Genomic DNA, 19,475 nt, shown 5'->3' with positions numbered 1-19,475 from the left:
TAGCAGCATAATGCGATTCGTGTTTTATAGCGACGATGAGATGAAAATGCGCTGAGCTGCAGCCGCATACGTCCAAAGGCGACTGCATTTGTTTAACGGCGTAACTTAATTGCATTCAAGAAGTTGCAGACCACTGACCTTCGGGTGTTGCTTTGGTCTCGAGGAAGATGGCGCCGCGCCTGTACCACTGGCGCATCATATCGGTGTCAGTGTCCGTGGTCAGGTCGCTGTCCCACTTCAAGCGACTGCAGACGTGCGCCTGGATGTCGTGGCAGGGGTCGACGTTCCGGTTCAGTTGGCTCAGCACAGATCTCGCAAGCAAGTCGCATGCCGCGCTCTGGCACCAGGCGGCGCGTGCCAGCTCTCGGTGTGCCGCGGTTCCTCGGAACACGAAGTACACCACCAGCGAGGCCAGCAGTGCAGCGGCTCCGAGCACAGCGCACAGGACGAAAGTCTGGAGGCGGACCCCACGGCGCAGGAGCCGCTCCGTCCTGGGGCTGCGACCGCGCGCGCCTTCCCTCGCCTGCGTTGTTGGCAGGCAGCAATCTCGCTCGCACTCATTTGGCTGTGCTCGCGTCAATACATTTGCTAAGGAATCACGCATAGCGCGAAGGACCCGCAACGGGTCGTAGAGTTAAAGTGAGTACTACGATTCCACGCGACTTCGAACACATGAACTGAACAGCTGAACGGCTGAAGCAAAGAACCAGCTACAGCTCAGTTGAATACTAGTATTCTGAAGTCCTACATACTTTCGATGAAGCAAATGAAACCGTTGAGATTGCGTTGCCGACTGTACAGACGCTTTACTGCAACCAGTTCGTGCGGCTGAAACCAGATGGCGTCATCAGACTGCTTTGCGCCAGCGGCCATAGGTGGCCTTGTGTAAAGCTGGCGTTCAGGACGAGCGGCAGGCCATGCGCAGCATTTATATCGCTGGTTGAGGGCACAGCGCGGTATGTTAAATGATTTAGGGCAAGTTAAGAAAAAATAACGTGCACTGTTCTTTGTCGCAGAAGCATTGAAGGGCTTGAGAGAGGGCTGTACAACTGTATGGCTGTATAACATAGACGAGGAGGTGCTAGTTGAGCACGGTGCTAAATGGACGCGCACTCAAGCTACGGTGGTATCCGCAAATCCTATGAAACATGAACTCCTAGTTACGATGCTGGTATATGCAGCTGTTATTTAGGGCTCGTATTCTGAAAAAATAAAATTCTTAGCGTAGAACTGTTCTTAAGAGCAGACGTCAGCTAATCCTGATGTTGCACATTTCATTAGCGATTGCCGATAGCCAGTGCGAAACAACATTTACAAACGAACAGCTTTCTGAACTCACTCCCGGATTTCTGCGCCGTGCGACTCACCAGGGTACGCAGTCGTTGCACGACCTCGTCACTCAGAAACGATTGGCCTGACACTGGCTTCCGACACGCCAATTCAACGCTGCCTGCAGAGCGACGTACTCTCCGGGGACCGCTTGGGCTTGGTGGCCACCATCTGTCCGGACGTTCATCCTGGTGAACCACTCCTCCTTCACGCTCGGCGGTCTGCCCAATCGGTTCAGTTGACCGTGACGGCATCTGTGACTTGGTCTCGGCCGGCCAGGGACTCTGGGGACGATCAGAGCTGTCGCGTTTTCTTCTTCTTCTTCTTCTTCTTCTGCTTCTTCTAGAAATGTCTCTTCTTCTTCCGCACGAAGTCACTTTCGTGCCAGAGTTTGGTGATGTAACAAAAGAAAGGGAAGATATAACCACAGCAGGGCATTGATCGAAGGGACACGTACAAGTTGTGATGTCAATTTACGGTACGTACTGTAATTTAACGATGAAGAACCGCCGGTCAGACAGACGCATTTAATTTCTAAGTTAGTGAGCTGTGCTGTTGTCGTGTATATGTGGTCCGGATAAAAGAGTTTCTTGCTAGTAGTCACTTCTTTTGTCTAAGGTATGGGGTGACTTTGGGTACGTGTACACAGATGAGAGGTATACCGCAGGGATCAATTCTTTGTCCGCTTGCGCTTATTATTTTGTTATTTGATGTCCCAGTTCATCAGGCTCTTGTCTTGTTTCCAAACGGTGGCGCATACCCAGCACGGGGGATTCGCTAAGAAGCAAGTGTTTTCAAGTATGTTCATAACTAAAAGAAAAACTAAATATTCAACGCAGATCGTGTGTTAAAGAATTATAATTTAGAAATGAAAAAATACTGGAAAGAATTTTGACATAGAACAATTAACAGATGAAGTGAAATAAAAGAAATCGTAGATAATTTTAGAAATTCAGCAAGGTACTCTTTTTGTCTCACTAATAAAATTGTAAAGTGCGAGAAATGCATCCCTGTGGCTGGGTCCCAGTGAAGTCGCCCAAAAGAAAGAATTGTTCGCAAGGTTATAGCGAGAGCGCGAGTTGTCGAAATGAAATTTCCAAGCGTTTTCTTTTTTGAAAAGATCGCCGGCACAAGAAAAAAAAATTCTCAATAAATTCAAGTTCATTGCAAAAAGAGCATAGAGAGTACATAGCGAGACCAGACCGGTATAAGTTAAAATTCAGAAGCGGTATACGACATCTCAATTTTGTAAAAGAAACTTCCAATCGCCCTGAAGGACACCAATTATTATTCCACGGGAAAAAAAAAAGAAAAGGTGGAACTCGGAAGACGATGTCAGAATGGATTTTGCGGAATACTGAGATATATAGAAATGTCTGTACTGTCCGCGTTTACATCAGCTGACTTCGGCAGAACAGATATGACAAGGCAGTGAGGGATTATCTAGTGAGTGAATAGGCTATTTCTTTCAAGTTCAACCCACGATGTCCCCGTACCCAAAGCAAGTATAGATGCCGTAAGTTCGAAGGAACAATAGAACAAAACGTTCGCAAAATTCTTGAACTTGAAGATACAGTAAGTGTTGTGCATATAGACGGCGAGTCCGTCACAATACCAGCTGATGAGCCATTTTGGGGAAGCTTTCGTAATGAGAATGCAATTGCTAATAACTCTGCCTGAAATATGGGTGCGAAGTCTGGAAGGCGAAGAGAGCAAGACTGTTGAAGAAATTCAAATAACGTCCCCACTCCTGCTTTCTCACCGCACGCAGAAGTGTCAGTGGCTCTTATGTTGTCAGTGTTGGCTGTTATGTTGGCTGGTGTAGGTAGTGTTGTGACATATTAATTAGATGCCTGCTAGGCAATAGTTTAAGCATGATTTGGAAATATGTCTTCGAACTCAATTTTATAGTCTGTAAAGGTGTCGTTCGAATGGCAAATTTTACGTATGGACACATTCTTTTGTTATAACTGTGCTTGCACAAATATTGTCTGAGTGCTGTGTAATCTCGACCACGATACGACGAAAAATTCAGACGGTTCAGTGGCCACTTTAAAGAATCATAATTAAAAAAAATGTTATAATCAGTAACGTATCCCAGCGTAGTCCAGAGCGACGGTGACTGAGCCGGCGCAGCAAAGCTACGGCTCGTTCTGCCTTTGTTGTAATATGTTAAATGGGACTGCGCCATGCGAGCTTTCCATCGCACTTAAGACCGCGGTACATGACTGAGTCAACTTAACGATTTCCTGCCCGCGTTGTAGAGATATACGCACCTACGCAGTTAACGGAAAGACTAGTGCTACACGTTTACTAACATTTAACGACTTGCATAACTCATCTACCCATGTCTCAAGCCTTGCTAAGTAAATATGCAATGGCTTGTGCAGTGAGTGTATGTTATGTTAGTTGCGGATGTAAAAAAGTTAGCGACGCTTCACCTCGTGAACGCGGCTGACGTGCGCAAAACAAAAAAACACGAATTATATATAAAAGCATTATATAGCAGCCGCATAATACGGTGCGTTTGTTTCTGAGGATTAAAACATGTTCCATTCAATACAGAGCCTATATAAAGAACAGTTACCTACACAATTGCGCTCAGAAAACATCGAACTACATCCTAGTGCGAACAAAGCCACTGCAGGAAGTCTCTCTAGCCTCCAGAGCGTTGAGTGCTATCTACAGAATGGAGTAATACGGAATAGGCTTCGCATCGCCGAGCGTATTCAAGACAGGGCTCGCGCGGCCGTGTCATACGCAGCAGCCGCCGGTGTAGAACGCCGCGTTGTAAACATTCGCTTCTTATCTAAATTACCTAGTATAGTGTCAGAGCCCAATGGCAAACATGAACACTTCACACTCGATCACCGCGGAGGCTCGCTGTCAAAAACGCTGGCGTGAGGAATCGCGGCAGCAGCAGCGACCGAAGTCACCTTCGGTCTCTCTATCTATCGCTTAAACGCGAACTGAGTGGCGAGAACACAGCGCACGCAAAACTACGAGCCGTCGACCTACCTATAATGCGCCCCCTAACCAGACAGCTTTCTAGATAAGTCCGCGCGCCTCCGAAGTACAACGCCTCCCTCCCTCCCCCCCCCATCCCTCCCCTTCCTCGGTGCCAAGCGCGCGTCCTCCCCTTGCGCGCGTGCCGTCACATGCTTTCGCTCGCACGCACCGCGTACGGTGCGCCAGGACGACGTTATCACTAGACGAACCCGGAAGCGCGTGTTTCCGATTACCTAGCTACAGGTGCAGCGGGGCGTGGCACTTGTGGAGACGACGGACGTTTGCGTGCATGCGCGAGTAAGAGCGGGTGCGAGAAAGGAAATGTGGGGACGTTTGCTCCTTAAATATACGACTCTGCCTAGGCACTACGGAAGAGTTTCTTAGCGCGTATTGTGTCGCTTGTCCCTAGGCGTGCCGGCAGAAGTCGCGGGGCGCGGTAGTGGGGAACTTATCATCGCAAGTTGGCGGCTCGACGGAATTATATTTATTCAATCGCGTTTTTTACTAATTAAAACAACGTGTCATTATTTCGCATTATTGGTGGCACCTCCAGGACACCAAAGCGGCAACGGGGACATCAAAGCTAGAACCCCGACAGGTCCATGGGTTGGGGCTCACAGAGGCCTCCGCGTGCCAGGGGAGTATAAGATCGGCGGACAGCCAATTTTTTATGAGAAAATTCCCTGGCACGCTTCGGCCTCCGCGGCCGCAACCCACGGGCCGCCCTGCTACCAGCTATGATCCCCCGTTACCGCTTGGGTGCCCCGGAGATGCTGCGCCACCTGCTTTAATATAACCTCAGGCGCTCTCGTGAGGCCTCCGTTTGTCGGTTACATGTACCTTCCTGGAGCAGTGCTTGTAAAAAAATGCAATCTATCGTCGCCACTAAAAAAGCGACCCGTGACTTGTACAACACCAGTCAGAACCTTGCCCCTTCAGACAAAACGATCACCAAATGGGGCGTCCGTGCCCACTGGCTCACCGCGTGGGCAGCCAGCGGCGGAGCGTAAACTGGACTGCACTCCGCAATGCCGGCATGCCTAGGGGACAAACGCATACAACCCGCGTTAAGAAACCTCCTCCGATGTGCCTAGGCACACTCACATATTCAAGGAGCAAAGGCCCCCAGATTTTCTCTCTCGCACGCGCTCTTACTCGCGCCTGCGCAGAAACGTCGAGCGCCGTGAAAAGCGGCGCGCCCCGCTGCCCCTACTAGCAATTGTAAAAACGCCCGGAGCCTATGCATCGCAAAGAATACCTGTTGCAACTGCCAGAGGAGGTCAACCCGGCACGCCAGCGCCTACTTTCCTCCTCCGCGACGCTTCGCCTCTTTTCTCCATCCCCACTTCACTCAACGTTACCCACACGTTCTTCTGCGTGGCGTTACTCGGCCACGCGCTCAGCAAAGCTCAACGCGCTCCTTCGTACTTTCGCCGGCGCGCGATTCTCTTCACCTCCGGGTGCCTTCCTCGTTCGCTTGTTTCGCTGCTTCAGACAGACACCACCTAATCCACGAGCTGGTCAGCAAAAATTCGATTTAAACCGCATAAGCATAAACGTGTACTTCCCGATGCAGATGAATTTCGAATAGCAGTATGTTAAACAAAACAGAAAAAAAGAAGTCACCCTGTGCCACACCTCTTCTCTGCTTGTATTTAGACGTCGAAATACCGCGTCGAAATAACTCTCCCTGTCGCTTTCATAAATTCATATATCCAAGTGGTTATATACTTCGGTAAATTCGTAGAGTGAAGTTTATTGAATGTAATAAAATATTCTACAGAGTCGTATTCTTTTGCTACATCTAGCATCGCCAAAGCTGCGCACTCTCGTTTGCGGCAAACAAGTTTCATGCGACTGTCTACATCTGTATGGAGCGCCCTGGGCGAAATCCAATCTGACAAGGTCTGAGAAGTGTATCATCCTGCATAAAATATGCTATACGGCCATGAACAAACCTTTCTATAAGTACTACGACATTGGAAGTAAGAGAAATTATTCATGTTTCTTAGCTCAAGTGTAACTGCTTCTTTCTTCAACAGTGGAATAACTTTAGCTACCCTCCACTCTCTTCGAACCCAGGAACTTTTGAGAGAAAAATTTACTACATTTAGTAGGTTCTCGGGTGCATAATCAAACAAAACATTTAGCATTCCTGTTGTACTTCAATCTGGGCCTGGGGCTAACGTCGGTAGTGATCTAATAATGCGCGCAAGCTCTGGCGATGTTACTTCTACAAAGTCGTCTCACGAGGGAGGTTTCAATAGTCCTGTCGGCAATTTATGCGTGAAACGCCACGACAGTCCTTGAGCATTTTCTCAAGTGCCTTTGACAATTGTTTTGTTGATAGTACGACAGAGTTGTTATTCACAGTCACCGGTATAACATTACGGGATCGAATAAATTTAAACAGGGCTATGTTATTACTCGACTTTGATAGGTATGAGTAGTGCTTTGAATCCTAAACGTCCTTAGCATTTGAGATCCTTCGCTCAAATGTAGCAGCTAAATATGTATAATCGGCCCAATTAACAGGACATCGGTTATATAAAAGCTTTTTCCATGAACCTTTCGACGTCCAAAACCTCACCTGCAGTCACATTTCCACCAATATTATCCACCCTTAGTCGACGGTAAAAAACTTTGAGACTTTTTTTTTATTTTTTAGAATTGAACAAAGGCTCATCCCCTTAATATCCCTCTGCATGCCTTCCTTAGCGTTTAAAACAGATTATTTTTAGCGCATTCTTAAATTTGGGATAATTAACGAAAGTGCGCCCGTGGCTATGTAAGGTAGTTAACGGAGTAATCAGTCTAAAAAATTTCGCCGACACTCACGATACTCCATAATGCGAAATTTAAGTGCAGCTCCATACGTGTTTTCATTTCGCGATACTTGCCTGGGGATAATCGGTCTCGTGCGGCATGTTGCAAATGGAGCTAAGCGTGGCGCCACCTCCCAGACGACGCGCGCTACGGTGGTGCCTACTCGCAGGCCACCATCGCTGCACTATAGATACTTTTCATCTCACGCTTTTTCACACGCTCACACTTTCGGCCTCATGGTTCCGCTAGGTGCCGCTGCACCCTCCTCTTTACTTTCCTCCTCGCGCCTCTTCTCTCTTCCCGCCGCTTCCCGCCGCTTTCGCTCTCATCTTTCGCTGTGATCGCTCGCTCGGTTACGCAGGGAACGCCGACGCTCGCCGCAGGAACGGGCGAATAACAGCTGAGCTCCAAAATCATACGTAGGTGATCACTGTTAGTACAGGAGTCAACATTGTCCCAGGAGGTGACAGCAGTGCTTGAGCTAGCAAACGTAAGGTCTTGGATAGAGCGTGACTGACCTCGAACGAAAGTATGTAATCTCCAATTTACACAGGGGAAATGATTTGATAAAACCCAATCCCACAAGCGTTTGCCACGAGTATCATTTCGCAAACCCCACGATACATGATAATTAAAAATTCGGAAGACGCTTAAAGGGAAGCTGAAGAGTCTGTCGAATTCAATAAGACGCTCATATACGGATGCGGGAACCTTATAAGCCATGTAGGTAAAATTTGGGGTTTGTTTTTTTCAATTAGGAGCGACGTAATCGTCGGTTAAAATTTCGCTGTAGCTTCGCCGCCCGTCGAATGCCGCGCGCTGCTGCTGACGCTGACGATGCGAGCGGAGACCGGAAACCGCGGTGTTGTGACGTCAACTTTAGTGTTTTGTTCCTTCGCAGCCTGCGCGACCGTGCCTGACCGTGCTTGTTTCTGCGTGCGTGCCATCGTAATCTGCTTTGATCGACCCTGCATTCCTTTGTTGGTGCGTCTGCGTGTATGTAGAGTGGTAGTCAACGTGCGCAGCATCAACTGAAGTGGTGGGCCGATCATGCCGGCTTTCTGTGCAGCCTGCGGTTGCACGAGCACCAGCGGCCGCGACGATATTGTCTTCCATTGCTTCCCACAAGACAAGTAGCTTTTAACGAAGTGGGAGGCTGCTGTGAAGCGAAAGAATTTCAAGCCCTCAAGAACAACAGTGCTGTGCTCCAACCACTTCCGTGACGACGATTATCACGAGAATTTATCATTAAAACGTGCGTTGGGTTTGCCAGTCAAGTCGGCTCGTCTAAGGCCCGGCGCAGTGCCGTCAGTGTTCGCGTACACGAGGAGCGTACACACGAACTTGCCCAACCCTGGATTTTGATTTACTGCGAGCTCCTTCGTGTTAGCACGCTGAACGGAAAGTGCATGTTTATCTCCCGCCCTTGACGCAGGTTTCGTCGCAAAGCGCCGCGAATTTTCTATTTGCACGTGTGTTGTAAAACAGCCTGCATGCAGCTACCATAACGCAGTGCAAATGTAGAGTTTGCACGTGCTGGAAAGCCGGCGCACGCCAGGACGCTACGCTCCCCCCTTCTCTCGCGCACAGCGAGAAACCGACCGTCTCACGTAGCCGACGGAATTCGCCGCTTTTACGACTTCGGTTACGAGTAGTGGGCGGATGGCGCACAGATGAAGGTCACTACACGTACTGCATGAATCGGGAAGCTTTTCACGCGTTTAAACCGTCTTTGTAGGTTGCCGACAGCTTTGGACAGCGCACAAATGCCGACGATCGCATCCCCGCTTACGTTCCACGAGGAGGCACGCAGGAACACAACACTACAGTTGTTTGACCGGAAACGAGCTCACTAGATCGGCGAAAGATCGGCGAGATCACTAGATCGCTTTGCAAAAAACATACTCACCAAAGAGCATTTCCAACACGAGGAGATCCCAAGACTTCGCTTTCGTTCGCGTCGAAAGCACTGCTCGCACCAGCATCGTTTGCTTCTTCGAGAGGCCGGATCTTCGCAATCGGCTCGTACATGTAGTGAGTAACGCCGAACTCCTCAGAAAAACGCAGTCTCTCTAAATTTTCCATTACCGTCTCAGAAAAACAGCACCAAACTACCTGGCACCGCGCTTCATGTGTAGCGGCAGCGGTCGGTCACTAGAGTTGACGTCACGAGGCGCCCGACCAATCACAGGCGGAAACGAGACGCGCGAGCTGGGCGTGTCCGCTGCTGCACTTTTCGTCGAAATAAAATATATTTGCGCTTCCTTTCGCTCAATTTTGATACGATATTCGAGTTCGGAGGGTTGAAAACCATTATGTACACATGTTCACTCATTTTTTCTGGAAAACCTTTCAGCTTCCCTTTAAGCTTGGCCTTGAAGAATGGAACGCCGATACCATTCAAATATCCCTGACCACTTCTCACGTTTCCCGGCAACTGCAGCTTATGTAACCATAATGTTTGTATGCGGACGCTTCTAGGTAAAACTGGAGACGGGCCGTAGCAACAGTAATTGGCAGCGACAGGAGAATGTTGACGAGTGCCTCCCTGTACACGTCCTCGATCGCCAAGGCGGAATGCTTTGCCATTGGCCTGGCGATCAAAGAGCATGAACGGAGGGAGGAACCCCACACGACTATCATCTCCGATTCGCAGGATGCGTGCCGTTTCTTTCTGAACGGCCGCCTCTCAATAAAAGTTAAAAATTTCCTAGGCGGGATATTGACAAACGGATACAAGTTGATCTGGCGTCCGGGACACACAGGCCTGGAGGGAAACGAGAGTGCGGACGCTATTGCTCGAGGGCTCACGAACCGAGCAGAGCCTCGACAGCACTGTTAATCCCCCCAACATTCAAGGAGGAGTCAAGCGAGGAGGACAACGACCTATCCCGAATGGCCCCTCGCGAAGTTCTTGCTCACCAGCGCGGCACGCGACAAAAATACAGCGGCCCCCACAAATCATTAGAAGCGGAGGACGCCATAGACTCTCCGCAGAATTCAAAGGGAGGTCTTTCCAAATCTACAATGATTAAACAAAATTTTCCCAACGCTTATGGGCCCACCTATCCGTGGTGTGGCGGCTCGCCATCGCTATGTCACATTTCGTGGGGCTGCCAAAATAGACCACCGAATTTAAATACCTTTTTAGGTAAATTTCGATTACCGAACACTTTGGAGCAATGGGAGGCACAACTCGTCAGCTCTGACCCTGAGGTGCAGCTTGAGCTTTCGGATCACGTCAGGCAGGCGGCAGCAGCCAGTGGAGCCCTCAACTTGGGGTCCCACCCATCGAGCTCATAACCGTTCATCCCAACCTCTTTCAATAAAGTTATTCCTTCCTACCGGCAAACGCTGACGCTGAATGCTGTCTATGCACGAAGGTGAGCTTTCTGGTGGAAACGCGTGTGCCGATCTTCTGTTATTGTTTTAGACTTTAAATATTTCAATCTGAGAAGATTTCACATAAAAGGCATGCGCTGTTGGTGTTTTTTTTTATGACATTTACTTGTGGGGCTGTCATTCTCGAAATTCCGAGGAATAACTTTGCGAAGAATGCAAGGTATGAGCAATTTTAGTGATAGAAGAACTTTAGTGCCGTGTAGAATATATGTGGTAACTTTCTCTCACAGGACGACCGACGCCGGACGCCGACACAGAATTTTCTGTGTCGGCGTCTTCTTAACGCTATCGTTAATTTTCTTAACGCTATCGTGTTAAAATAACCTACTTGTATGACGTTCTTCTAACTGCAAGCAATGGATGTTGTGGTGAACTTCTACATTCACGCGTCCCCTGATATTGTTTTCCCTGCATGGCTCCCATCTCCTGTAATACGGCTTCGCCGCGTGGCTTTGCGCCGGCGGCGGACGGTGTGGTTGCTGTCTAGTACAAGAGAGAGCGCGAGTGTTGCGCTCCTGGCGCCACCTAACAGCGGGGTTGCTCGGGCTGTCTGAGGTCGGTTAGCGGCGTGGAAGTTTCGCGCGCTCGCCCACCGTTCGCAGGACCGTCCCAAGAAAGGCTTAGTAGCAGGACACTAGAATGGGCGGACACGATCGTTCAAACGCGCCACCGTTCGCGTGACCATACGCATGAACGATTTGGCGTTGCTGACACGAACTTGGTGTCCAGTATGAGAGCGAACAAATTCGCTCACTATCAGGTCACGGTGAGTCGGACTTCCCCAATTCGTCGCGCGCCCATCGGCATGTTCGGTGGACAGTAATTCGGCTAGCAGGCAGTAGTGTATGAAAGGTGGAATAAATGCCCTTGTGTTGGCACTACATCCGTCGTCGTTCCAATGTTTGCAAGGGCACGTCTGAAACTCCACAAATGGCTGCCCAACATGGGCCTATTGGGGCATAAGACGATAGTTGCGACTGTTTTTCTCAGTTCGAGACATTTGTTTGAACCGAAGCGTATAGGCATGGATTTTGATCGCAAGCGTCGGCAGCGTGCTTTCTTGAGCGAGGCGACGGTTGCTGGATAGCGTGTTTGAACTTTTCAACATGCTAAGTCTTTTCGCAAGTATTTTGAAGAACATTCGTCGGTACGAGAACCACATGGTCTGCATTCTGGGACGGCGAGGCTTAGCGCCCGTGGAGCATTCGCAAGCCTGAAGCGAGTGAGCACGGAAGTCTAGTCGGGGGTCCGAGTGTCTTATATAAAATAGCTTCTTCCTTTTGACTCTGAAAGTCGCGGCTCTGGGAGCGGGTGGCCGCGGGCCATGGTTGCCGCTACGGATTGTCTGGTATATACTGCGGTCTGGCACCGGGCGTTCCGACACCGTGTCGGATGGTGGGCGCCGTCAACTCGGATGCTGTGTGCACCGAGCGGGGCAGGAGTATGACCACCTCACAGAGCTGACGTCTCCTCGCGGCAACCCCCGTTTTGGGTGTTGTTTTTGATGCCGGTTGTATTGTCAGGGTAGCGACTCATCAGGCTTATTTGTTGCCCCACTTCGATAACTCCTTAGACTGTCTCCGGCATACCTGCTATACTATACGTCAATGAAATCGCGCAGTGGCTACTATCTGATAGAAGTTGATGAGCGCGATCGTTCATTTAGTACATTCACCAGACAGCCTATGTGAGTTCAAAGTTTTCCCTACGGCTTGTGTTCTGCGTCCACCATTGTTATGCGAATCATGCACGCTTTCATGAACACTCCTGTACTAAGACGACGTCGTTGTCTTCTCTATGACGTTTGAAGAACACATCCAATAATTTCAAACCGACCTTCAGGCCATTCGTACCATTGGTCTATCGATGAACATAAAATACTAAAAACTGGCCTGCTTCTAAGAAGCTTCCTTCACATTAAAATGCCACTTCGTCTACAATGAACTCAAATTCCTAAACCGGACAAATCCCTCTATTTATTCAATCTGAGCCCCATCTCTCTCACGTCATGTATGGGGAAAGTCATCGAACATATTATTCTTCAGTGCCTTACTGCACACTTAGACAAGCATAACTATCTACCACAGACCATGTTTGACTTCCGCGCACGACTATTCACGCAAGACATTATGCTTCAGCTATATCACCAAATTATAGATCCCCATCAAGGCCCTCAACTCGACACACGGGCTATCTTTTGTTTGGATCCTACAAAAGCTTTCGACACCGTCAACACAACGCCATATTGGAGGCGTTGTCACATTTGCACGTCGGCTTCAACACATACCGCTGTACTGTAGATTTACTGCCTAACCATCGGGGCGCTCAAATCGCACGTCATCTCGCTAGGGAGTAAGGGTACACCGCAAGGGTCAGTACTCTCGCCCATGCTCTTCAACATCGCCCTCGTCGGAGTCCCGGAACGTCTCTCTGCCATTCTCCACCGCCATCGCAGTCTCTATGCGGATGACTCCAAGCTGTGGACCGCAGGAGGAAGTGATGGCGAAATTCAAGCAACCCCGCAAGCAGCCATCGATACAGTGATAGCATACATCGAACCACGCGGTTTTTCCTACTCTCTGGCTAAATCCGAACTGGTGGTGGTGGTGGTGGTGGTGGTGATGTTGAAGCAGGCGGGGTTAGCCTGGCATACATAGCCGGCAATTGTTCCGCCTGATCCTCCTTCACGTTGAGATCAGGGATGTGTCACCAGGTGTCGATGAGCCCCGTGTCTCGCAGGAAGGCTATCAGCAGGCGTTGCGCTCTCTTCCTGAATGCCGCGGGCCCTCCGGGGAAAACAACGTCTTCAAAGGTCCTGTCCGTGAGACCGCTTTTTTGCAGGTTGTCGACCAACGCTTTTCTTTCTGTGTCTAAATCCGAACTGCTCATACTCGAGCCTGCTCATCGGCACCGCTGGTCAAAATCTCACTCTCTATCCATCGACCTGGCAGCCCACGGCGCGCCTATCCCTCGCGTTCCTATCCTCCGAGTGCGTGCTCCGCATACAGCAAAACCGCAAGAATACTTCAACCATGCACGTACCCAGTGGAGGGAGGCGGCCCCTGTTACGACTTTGAGGTGGTCCCGTAGCGCTCGTCACCCGTTTCGTGACAGAGCGTTGGTAGCGAAGACTCCGAGTCAGGCGTCGGTGAGAATAACAAAAGGGACTTTATACACTATATACAGGTCATTATACAGGACATGAAGGGATCGGCACTGGGGCCGAGAGCTCACAGCAAACGCGACTGTTCTCGCACGGCGACGTCCGGCGAAAACGCGTGACACATCTCACTCCAGTCGAGAGCGGCACTCTGCTCCCGGTGGGTCGGCGGATCCGGTTTTCCAGGCGGCGCGCCGCGGCTTATAAGCCCCCAGAAACCATTGTCACTCAAACGGCCCAATACAAAGTGAGCACTCGACGGTCGTCGGAAGGGGTCGAATCAGCGACCACGCTGGCCACCCCGTTCAAAACTGGCGGGCGCGGTGACCTCCAGGGAAGGGGAGGTACGGCGCCGGGCTGTCTGGCACTTGGCGACACGTTTGAACATGTTGCCCGCCGATGCTTCTCCGGAGGACACCACTGCCTGACGGCTCAGCATCTTGACTTGTCAAGGGAGAATTAGGGCGCTCGCAGGAAAATTCTCCATCTTGCAGATTCGGAATCCGGGCTTGTGGTAATGGCACAACAGCATCCCCGCCCTCAGATAAGGCGCCGGGAAGACGAGCTGCCTCCACGTGGCTCGGATGCCAGGCGCGCACGTTCGTCAGGCTCGTCCAAGTTTACGTCCAGTGTCGGGACGCCAGGTCACTTCACGTGCCCAGGTCCCACTCGCCAGGACAGGAGCTCGGCTCACCGCGTTGTCGCCAAGGCACCTCAACCAGCTCCGCTCGGGTCGTTCCTAAGCCCTTGCTTCTCGCCACTGGTCCCGGTTGGTCGTTCTGCAGCGTGCAAAACCGACCGGCAAAAGGCAACACCCAACACGAACAAGTGCCCTCTGTCTCCCGTCAAACACCAGACAAGGCTATAATCCAAATCAACCTTACTGAATTGCTATCCCCCTTTTTGCTCCCGCTGCAACAAGAGGCAGGTGTACGATCCAGTATACAAGGCTCAAACAACCCTTTTTCAAATGAACAACACACCAAAAATCAGGAACAATTAATAATCAGCAATAACAATGACAAATAGAATGGTCCCCTTGAAATCACTTGGACCGAAAACATACTACTGAGGAAGCAAATGAGGTCATTCATTTTTCCCGGCGATATTTTCGCGGAATCCGAAGCTGCTTATATTTGCGACCCTGCTTATCCGTGTAGCGGCGGTACAATAAGCCAGATTCCTTGCCAAATGAAACCCTCTTTTTTTCCACTCCCCGTTTGACGCTCTTCCTCAGATCGGCTAGTGAACAGTCTTCCTGTTGCTCGCGAATCAGAGTTTCTCTTTCAACTGCCGCCTGCTCCTGCCAGCTGGCGGAAACCGGAGCGAGTGTGGAGCCCGCGTCGCCTAATTGCGGCGTCGCGTCTATATCGCGGCTAGCACTGCACGCGTCACTCCCACTCACTTCCAGGACACGCTCGACCAGGCTAGCCTCCGAGCTCTGCCTCTCCCGTGACTGCTCGCCACTCAAGTTACCTTGATCAGTCCGTGTGCCGCACCGCCTTTCGCTCACCGGCGCAAAGTCAAGTTCCCTCGACAGCTGGCGCGCTCTGGATCGCGTGAGGGCCATGTACGCCACGTCGGTAAAGAATGATTTGCCCTGATCCTTCAGCAGCTGCTCCGAGTTATTTGAGAAGAGGTAGGAAAAGTGCTCCGGGAGGGCGGCTGACACAGCGGCTTCGGTGCTAAGTTTCCCAAACTCTCCTTCAATGATAACCGTTGCGATCGGTAAACAGACACTCTCCTCCTCGGCCACTTGCCGTATCCTAGCGCACTCTCCCGTAAAATCACTCGAGGAGACGAAAGACGGGTGAACAACGTCCATAGTTGCTGCAGAGTCCCGAAGTGCACGGCACTTCTTACCGTTTATCTTAATTTCCTGCACATAGGGCTCCAATAGACGTATGTTTTTGTGAGTTTCCTGTATTGTTGCAAAAGCAATTCTCTCTGGGCAGCTTGCAGCGATGTGCCCTTGCTTTTTGCAATTGTAGCAGGTTAACGGTTTCCGTTTTTCAAAAGAACGCGTCGTATCGTTTCGCTGTTTTGTTGCAAAAGCAACTTTCTCTGGGCAGTTCGCAGCGATGTGCCCTTGCTTTTTGCAATTGTAACATTTCCGTTTTTCGGGCTTTCCGGAAAACCCATCTCTCCTATCTGCTTTTTCTACGCGCACTGCCTTGCTGTGCAAGCTGCGGCGGGTGTAATACTCTTCTGCTAACTCTGCTGCCTTGTTTAGCTTAACCTCTTTTAGCCTATCTTGCAGCCAGAGCCGGACATCCTCATCAATGCAACGGTAGAACTGCTCCAACGCGATGCATTCGACAATTTTGTCGCGGTCGTCGTAAACCTCTTCGCCCTTCAGCCATTCCACCAAGTCGGCTTTTAGACGAAACGCGAAGTCAACATTCGACTCCTTGCCCTTTTTTGCATACCGGAACCTCTGCCGGAAAGCTTCGGGCGACAATTTGTACTTCCGCAGTAGCGCTTCCTTCACATCACTGTAGCTCTCAAACGCCTCTTTCGATAAGCAAGTTATTACGTCTGATGCCTCCCCAGGAAGCAAGGCTAACAGATTCTGTGCCCAGAGGGATCGCTCAATGCTATTCCGTTCGCACACGTGCTCAAATTTCACGAGGTATTTGGCCATATCCTCTCCGACGACAAAGGGTGGAAGTTGATCGCGTATTCTCGGAACATTAGAAGTGAGACCAGGCGCGGGCGAGTTATTTCGGATCTCCAACTCTTTCATTTTAAGCTCGTGCTCGCGACGTTCTCTCTCTCTCCTTTCCTCCTTTTCCTCCTCGCGACGTTCCTTTTCTCTCCTCTCCTCCCTTTCCTCCTCGCGACGTTCCTTTTCTTTCCTTTCCTGCTCGCAACGACGTTCATTGATACCCACCAAGGCTTCTGCGGCTTCCTCAGCCGTTACGTCCCCAGTCCTCATGACCTCAAGGATCGCATTCTTTCTTTTGGTTGAGCCCAACTCAATGCCCAACTCCTCACAAATTTCGAGAAGTTCCTTCACCTTGTACTTCTCCATCGTTCACACTGTCCTCCTGCTGTTTACCCTTTTTGAATATACCTGCCGTACGCTACTATAATGCTACTAGTAAGACATATGCAAGTATTTCACACACTGCCCTGTTTACCCCCTCAGCATCCCCTGGTTTTCAAAACACTCTTACTAGGCTTGAAACACACAAGGTTATCACAATGCAACACCAAATCCTTCCCTAAGCTACTATAACCTGTGTCAGAGAAAGTCTGGTGTTTGAGGTAAACTTCAGGCACTCACCGCGCCGAGGTAGCTGATGCCGGTCAATCCCGTAGCTGCCATCCACTGTTACGACTTTGCACCGCTGCACCACTATTACGACTTTGTGGTCCCGTAGCGCTCGTCACCCGTTTCGTGACAGAGCGTTGGTAGCGAAGACTCCGAGTCAGGCGTCGGTGAGAATAACAAAAGGGACTTTATACACTATATACAGGTCATTATACAGGACATGAAGGGATCGGCACTGGGGCCGAGAGCTCACAGCAAACGCGACTGTTCTCGCACGGCGACGTCCGGCGAAAACGCGTGACACATCTCACCCCAGTCGAGAGCGGCACTCTGCTCCCGGTGGGTCGGCGGATACGGTTTTCCAGGCGGCGCGCCGCGGCTTATAAGCCCCCAGAAACCATTGTCACTCAAACGGCCCAATACAAAGTGAGCACTCGACGGTCGTCGGAAGGGGTCGAATCAGCGACCACGCTGGCCACCCCGTTCAAAACTGGCGGGCGCGGTGACCTCCAGGGAAGGGGAGGTACGGCGCCGGGCTGTCTGGCACTTGGCGACACGTTTGAACATGTTGCCCGCCGATGCTTCTCCGGAGGACACCACTGCCTGACGGCTCAGCATCTTGACTTGTCAAGGGAGAATTAGGGCGCTCGCAGGAAAATTCTCCATCTTGCAGATTCGGAATCCGGGCTTGTGGTAATGGCACAACACCCCCCTCCCCCGAATTTAAGCGGCATACCCCCCTCCCCCCCGCCCACGCCGCCAAGTCAATGTTGAGACGTGACAGCTATTCGGTGGTCAACACATTGCTGCCTTTTTCACTCCTTTTGGATGACGGTATTCATCGGCGTCTCCTGGGAGACGTCTGAAAGCCAGTTTTCTCATCGATTCGGTGCCCGCGCGATTAACTCGATATGCGTTCAGTTGTCACCATCTACTTAACGGTCGCGCGCATGGCTGTTGCTTAGTTCAACCTTCTTTGTTTAGACTGATCCAGAGACCAGGAAAGGGATTCAGTTCGTAGTCAGCTGGTCTGTATGCTCGTGGGACGAGTTGCGACCGGAGAAAACGCCAGTTGAGTTTAGCCTTTCCTTTTGCTTCATTATTTCCTTGAGTGGCGGCTCGCGGAAACGCTTTCAGATCGTCGGAACCATAAACCCGCGACATGGGTTAAATAAGGTGCAAATTAAAATAATGCGAATCAGCGTCCGTCATCAAACCCTGCAATAACCCTTAAACCACCAGATTCACCCCTTGCTCACTTCATAGACGCGAAATTGGCCCCACATGCTCTCCCAGATGCGGACTCCATCACCAAGTGTTCCGACGAAGCAATTCCGTCAGCAAGCCTGCGCTGTTCACCAGTATAAAGTTAGCCACATAGAAGTGATATGCAGCACCAGCGATCACTGCTGAATGTGGAGCTTCAACATCTCGAGGCCTCTCCGAAACACTCCTACGCTGCTATTTTGGGCCCCATATATGCCTAGTTCCTCAACTCCAAAATGATGTCAACTACAGTAATCACAGCAGTCCCTTCACGGCACTCTCGCCATAAGACTGCGCACCACCCTGCACGTCGTTTGGATGAAAGCTCATCGCTCACGATGACTTACCTGCTCTGTCACTCTTGTGTTGACACGACTTGTCACCGTCAACTTATGGCAAGTACCCACGAGAGAGGGGGGGGGGGGCGAGAGAGGACATGGTTCGCAATGGAAGCATAACATTAAGATCTTGCTTCCTCGCAAGTTATTGGTCAGTACTACCTATATTTAAATAATAGTAATTATAAGTTGTTTTTGTTTTCTTGAAAAGTGGTTATGCCAATTCTGACGAACTTGCTGGATTATGAAAACAATCCGATCTAATGTTAATTAAGTGAAAGAGGCGTTTGATATGGGAACCTCCCTGTAACAACTTGTGTGCTTCTTTCTTTGCTCAACTATTTTCTTCTCCAGTTGCTATTTCGCTAACTCAGTCAATCGTGTCAACGACGTTTATTTCTTGCCGCAGTATTAAATCATTTGCCAATAGTGGACTTCTAGGAATTGTCCTACGCGACAATATTATTCTTCCATGATCTCGATTTCGGATACAGTCTTTTCTTTACAGTTAAAAAAAAACTAGTTAAAGAGCGTCTTCTAGGTTATTCAATATTCGGCCTTCTGTCCACTACGGACTTGTTTGCTGATGCGACAGGTCCAGTAGAAGCTGGTAGTTCTAACCACAGGCTCATATTCTCCTAAATAGATATTTTCGGAAAGATTTCAGAAAAAAATTATAATTGTAGTTATATACTATAGTAGTGGTGATGATAGACTATAATTCACTATTGGGACAGTCACTTCGACGTCTTTAACCGTGATGTCGTGCGTTTCTGGTCGCAGTGCTCGGGACAGTAGAGTATTGCACCCAAAACTTCGTGCCAACATATTTGTCAGGCGTCGAGTTGCAAAACAATTTAACTGCAAA

At 50.0% G+C, this 19,475-nt stretch overlaps 1 protein-coding gene across 1 annotated transcript in view; it reads right to left on the bottom strand.

The window, feature by feature from the left end:
• Positions 1–1,640, bottom strand: part of LOC142579841 (uncharacterized) — a 73,544-nt gene extending 71,904 nt beyond the window's left edge. The window contains exons 1-2 of the mRNA XM_075690441.1: positions 1,368–1,640; positions 139–523 (exon numbers count right to left, since the gene is read on the bottom strand). Coding sequence (XP_075546556.1) covers positions 139–523; positions 1,368–1,583 — 601 coding nt within the window. The 5' untranslated portion in view covers positions 1,584–1,640. The remainder of the gene's footprint in view (positions 1–138; positions 524–1,367) is intronic.
• Positions 1,641–19,475: the final 17,835 nt, after the last annotated feature.

The sequence above is a fragment of the Dermacentor variabilis genome, chromosome 4 (assembly GCF_050947875.1).
Source record: "Dermacentor variabilis isolate Ectoservices chromosome 4, ASM5094787v1, whole genome shotgun sequence".
Lineage (NCBI taxonomy): Eukaryota > Metazoa > Arthropoda > Arachnida > Ixodida > Ixodidae > Dermacentor > Dermacentor variabilis.
The sequence above is the reverse complement of the archived record's forward strand: the minus strand, read 5'-3'. Positions and strand labels throughout refer to the sequence as shown.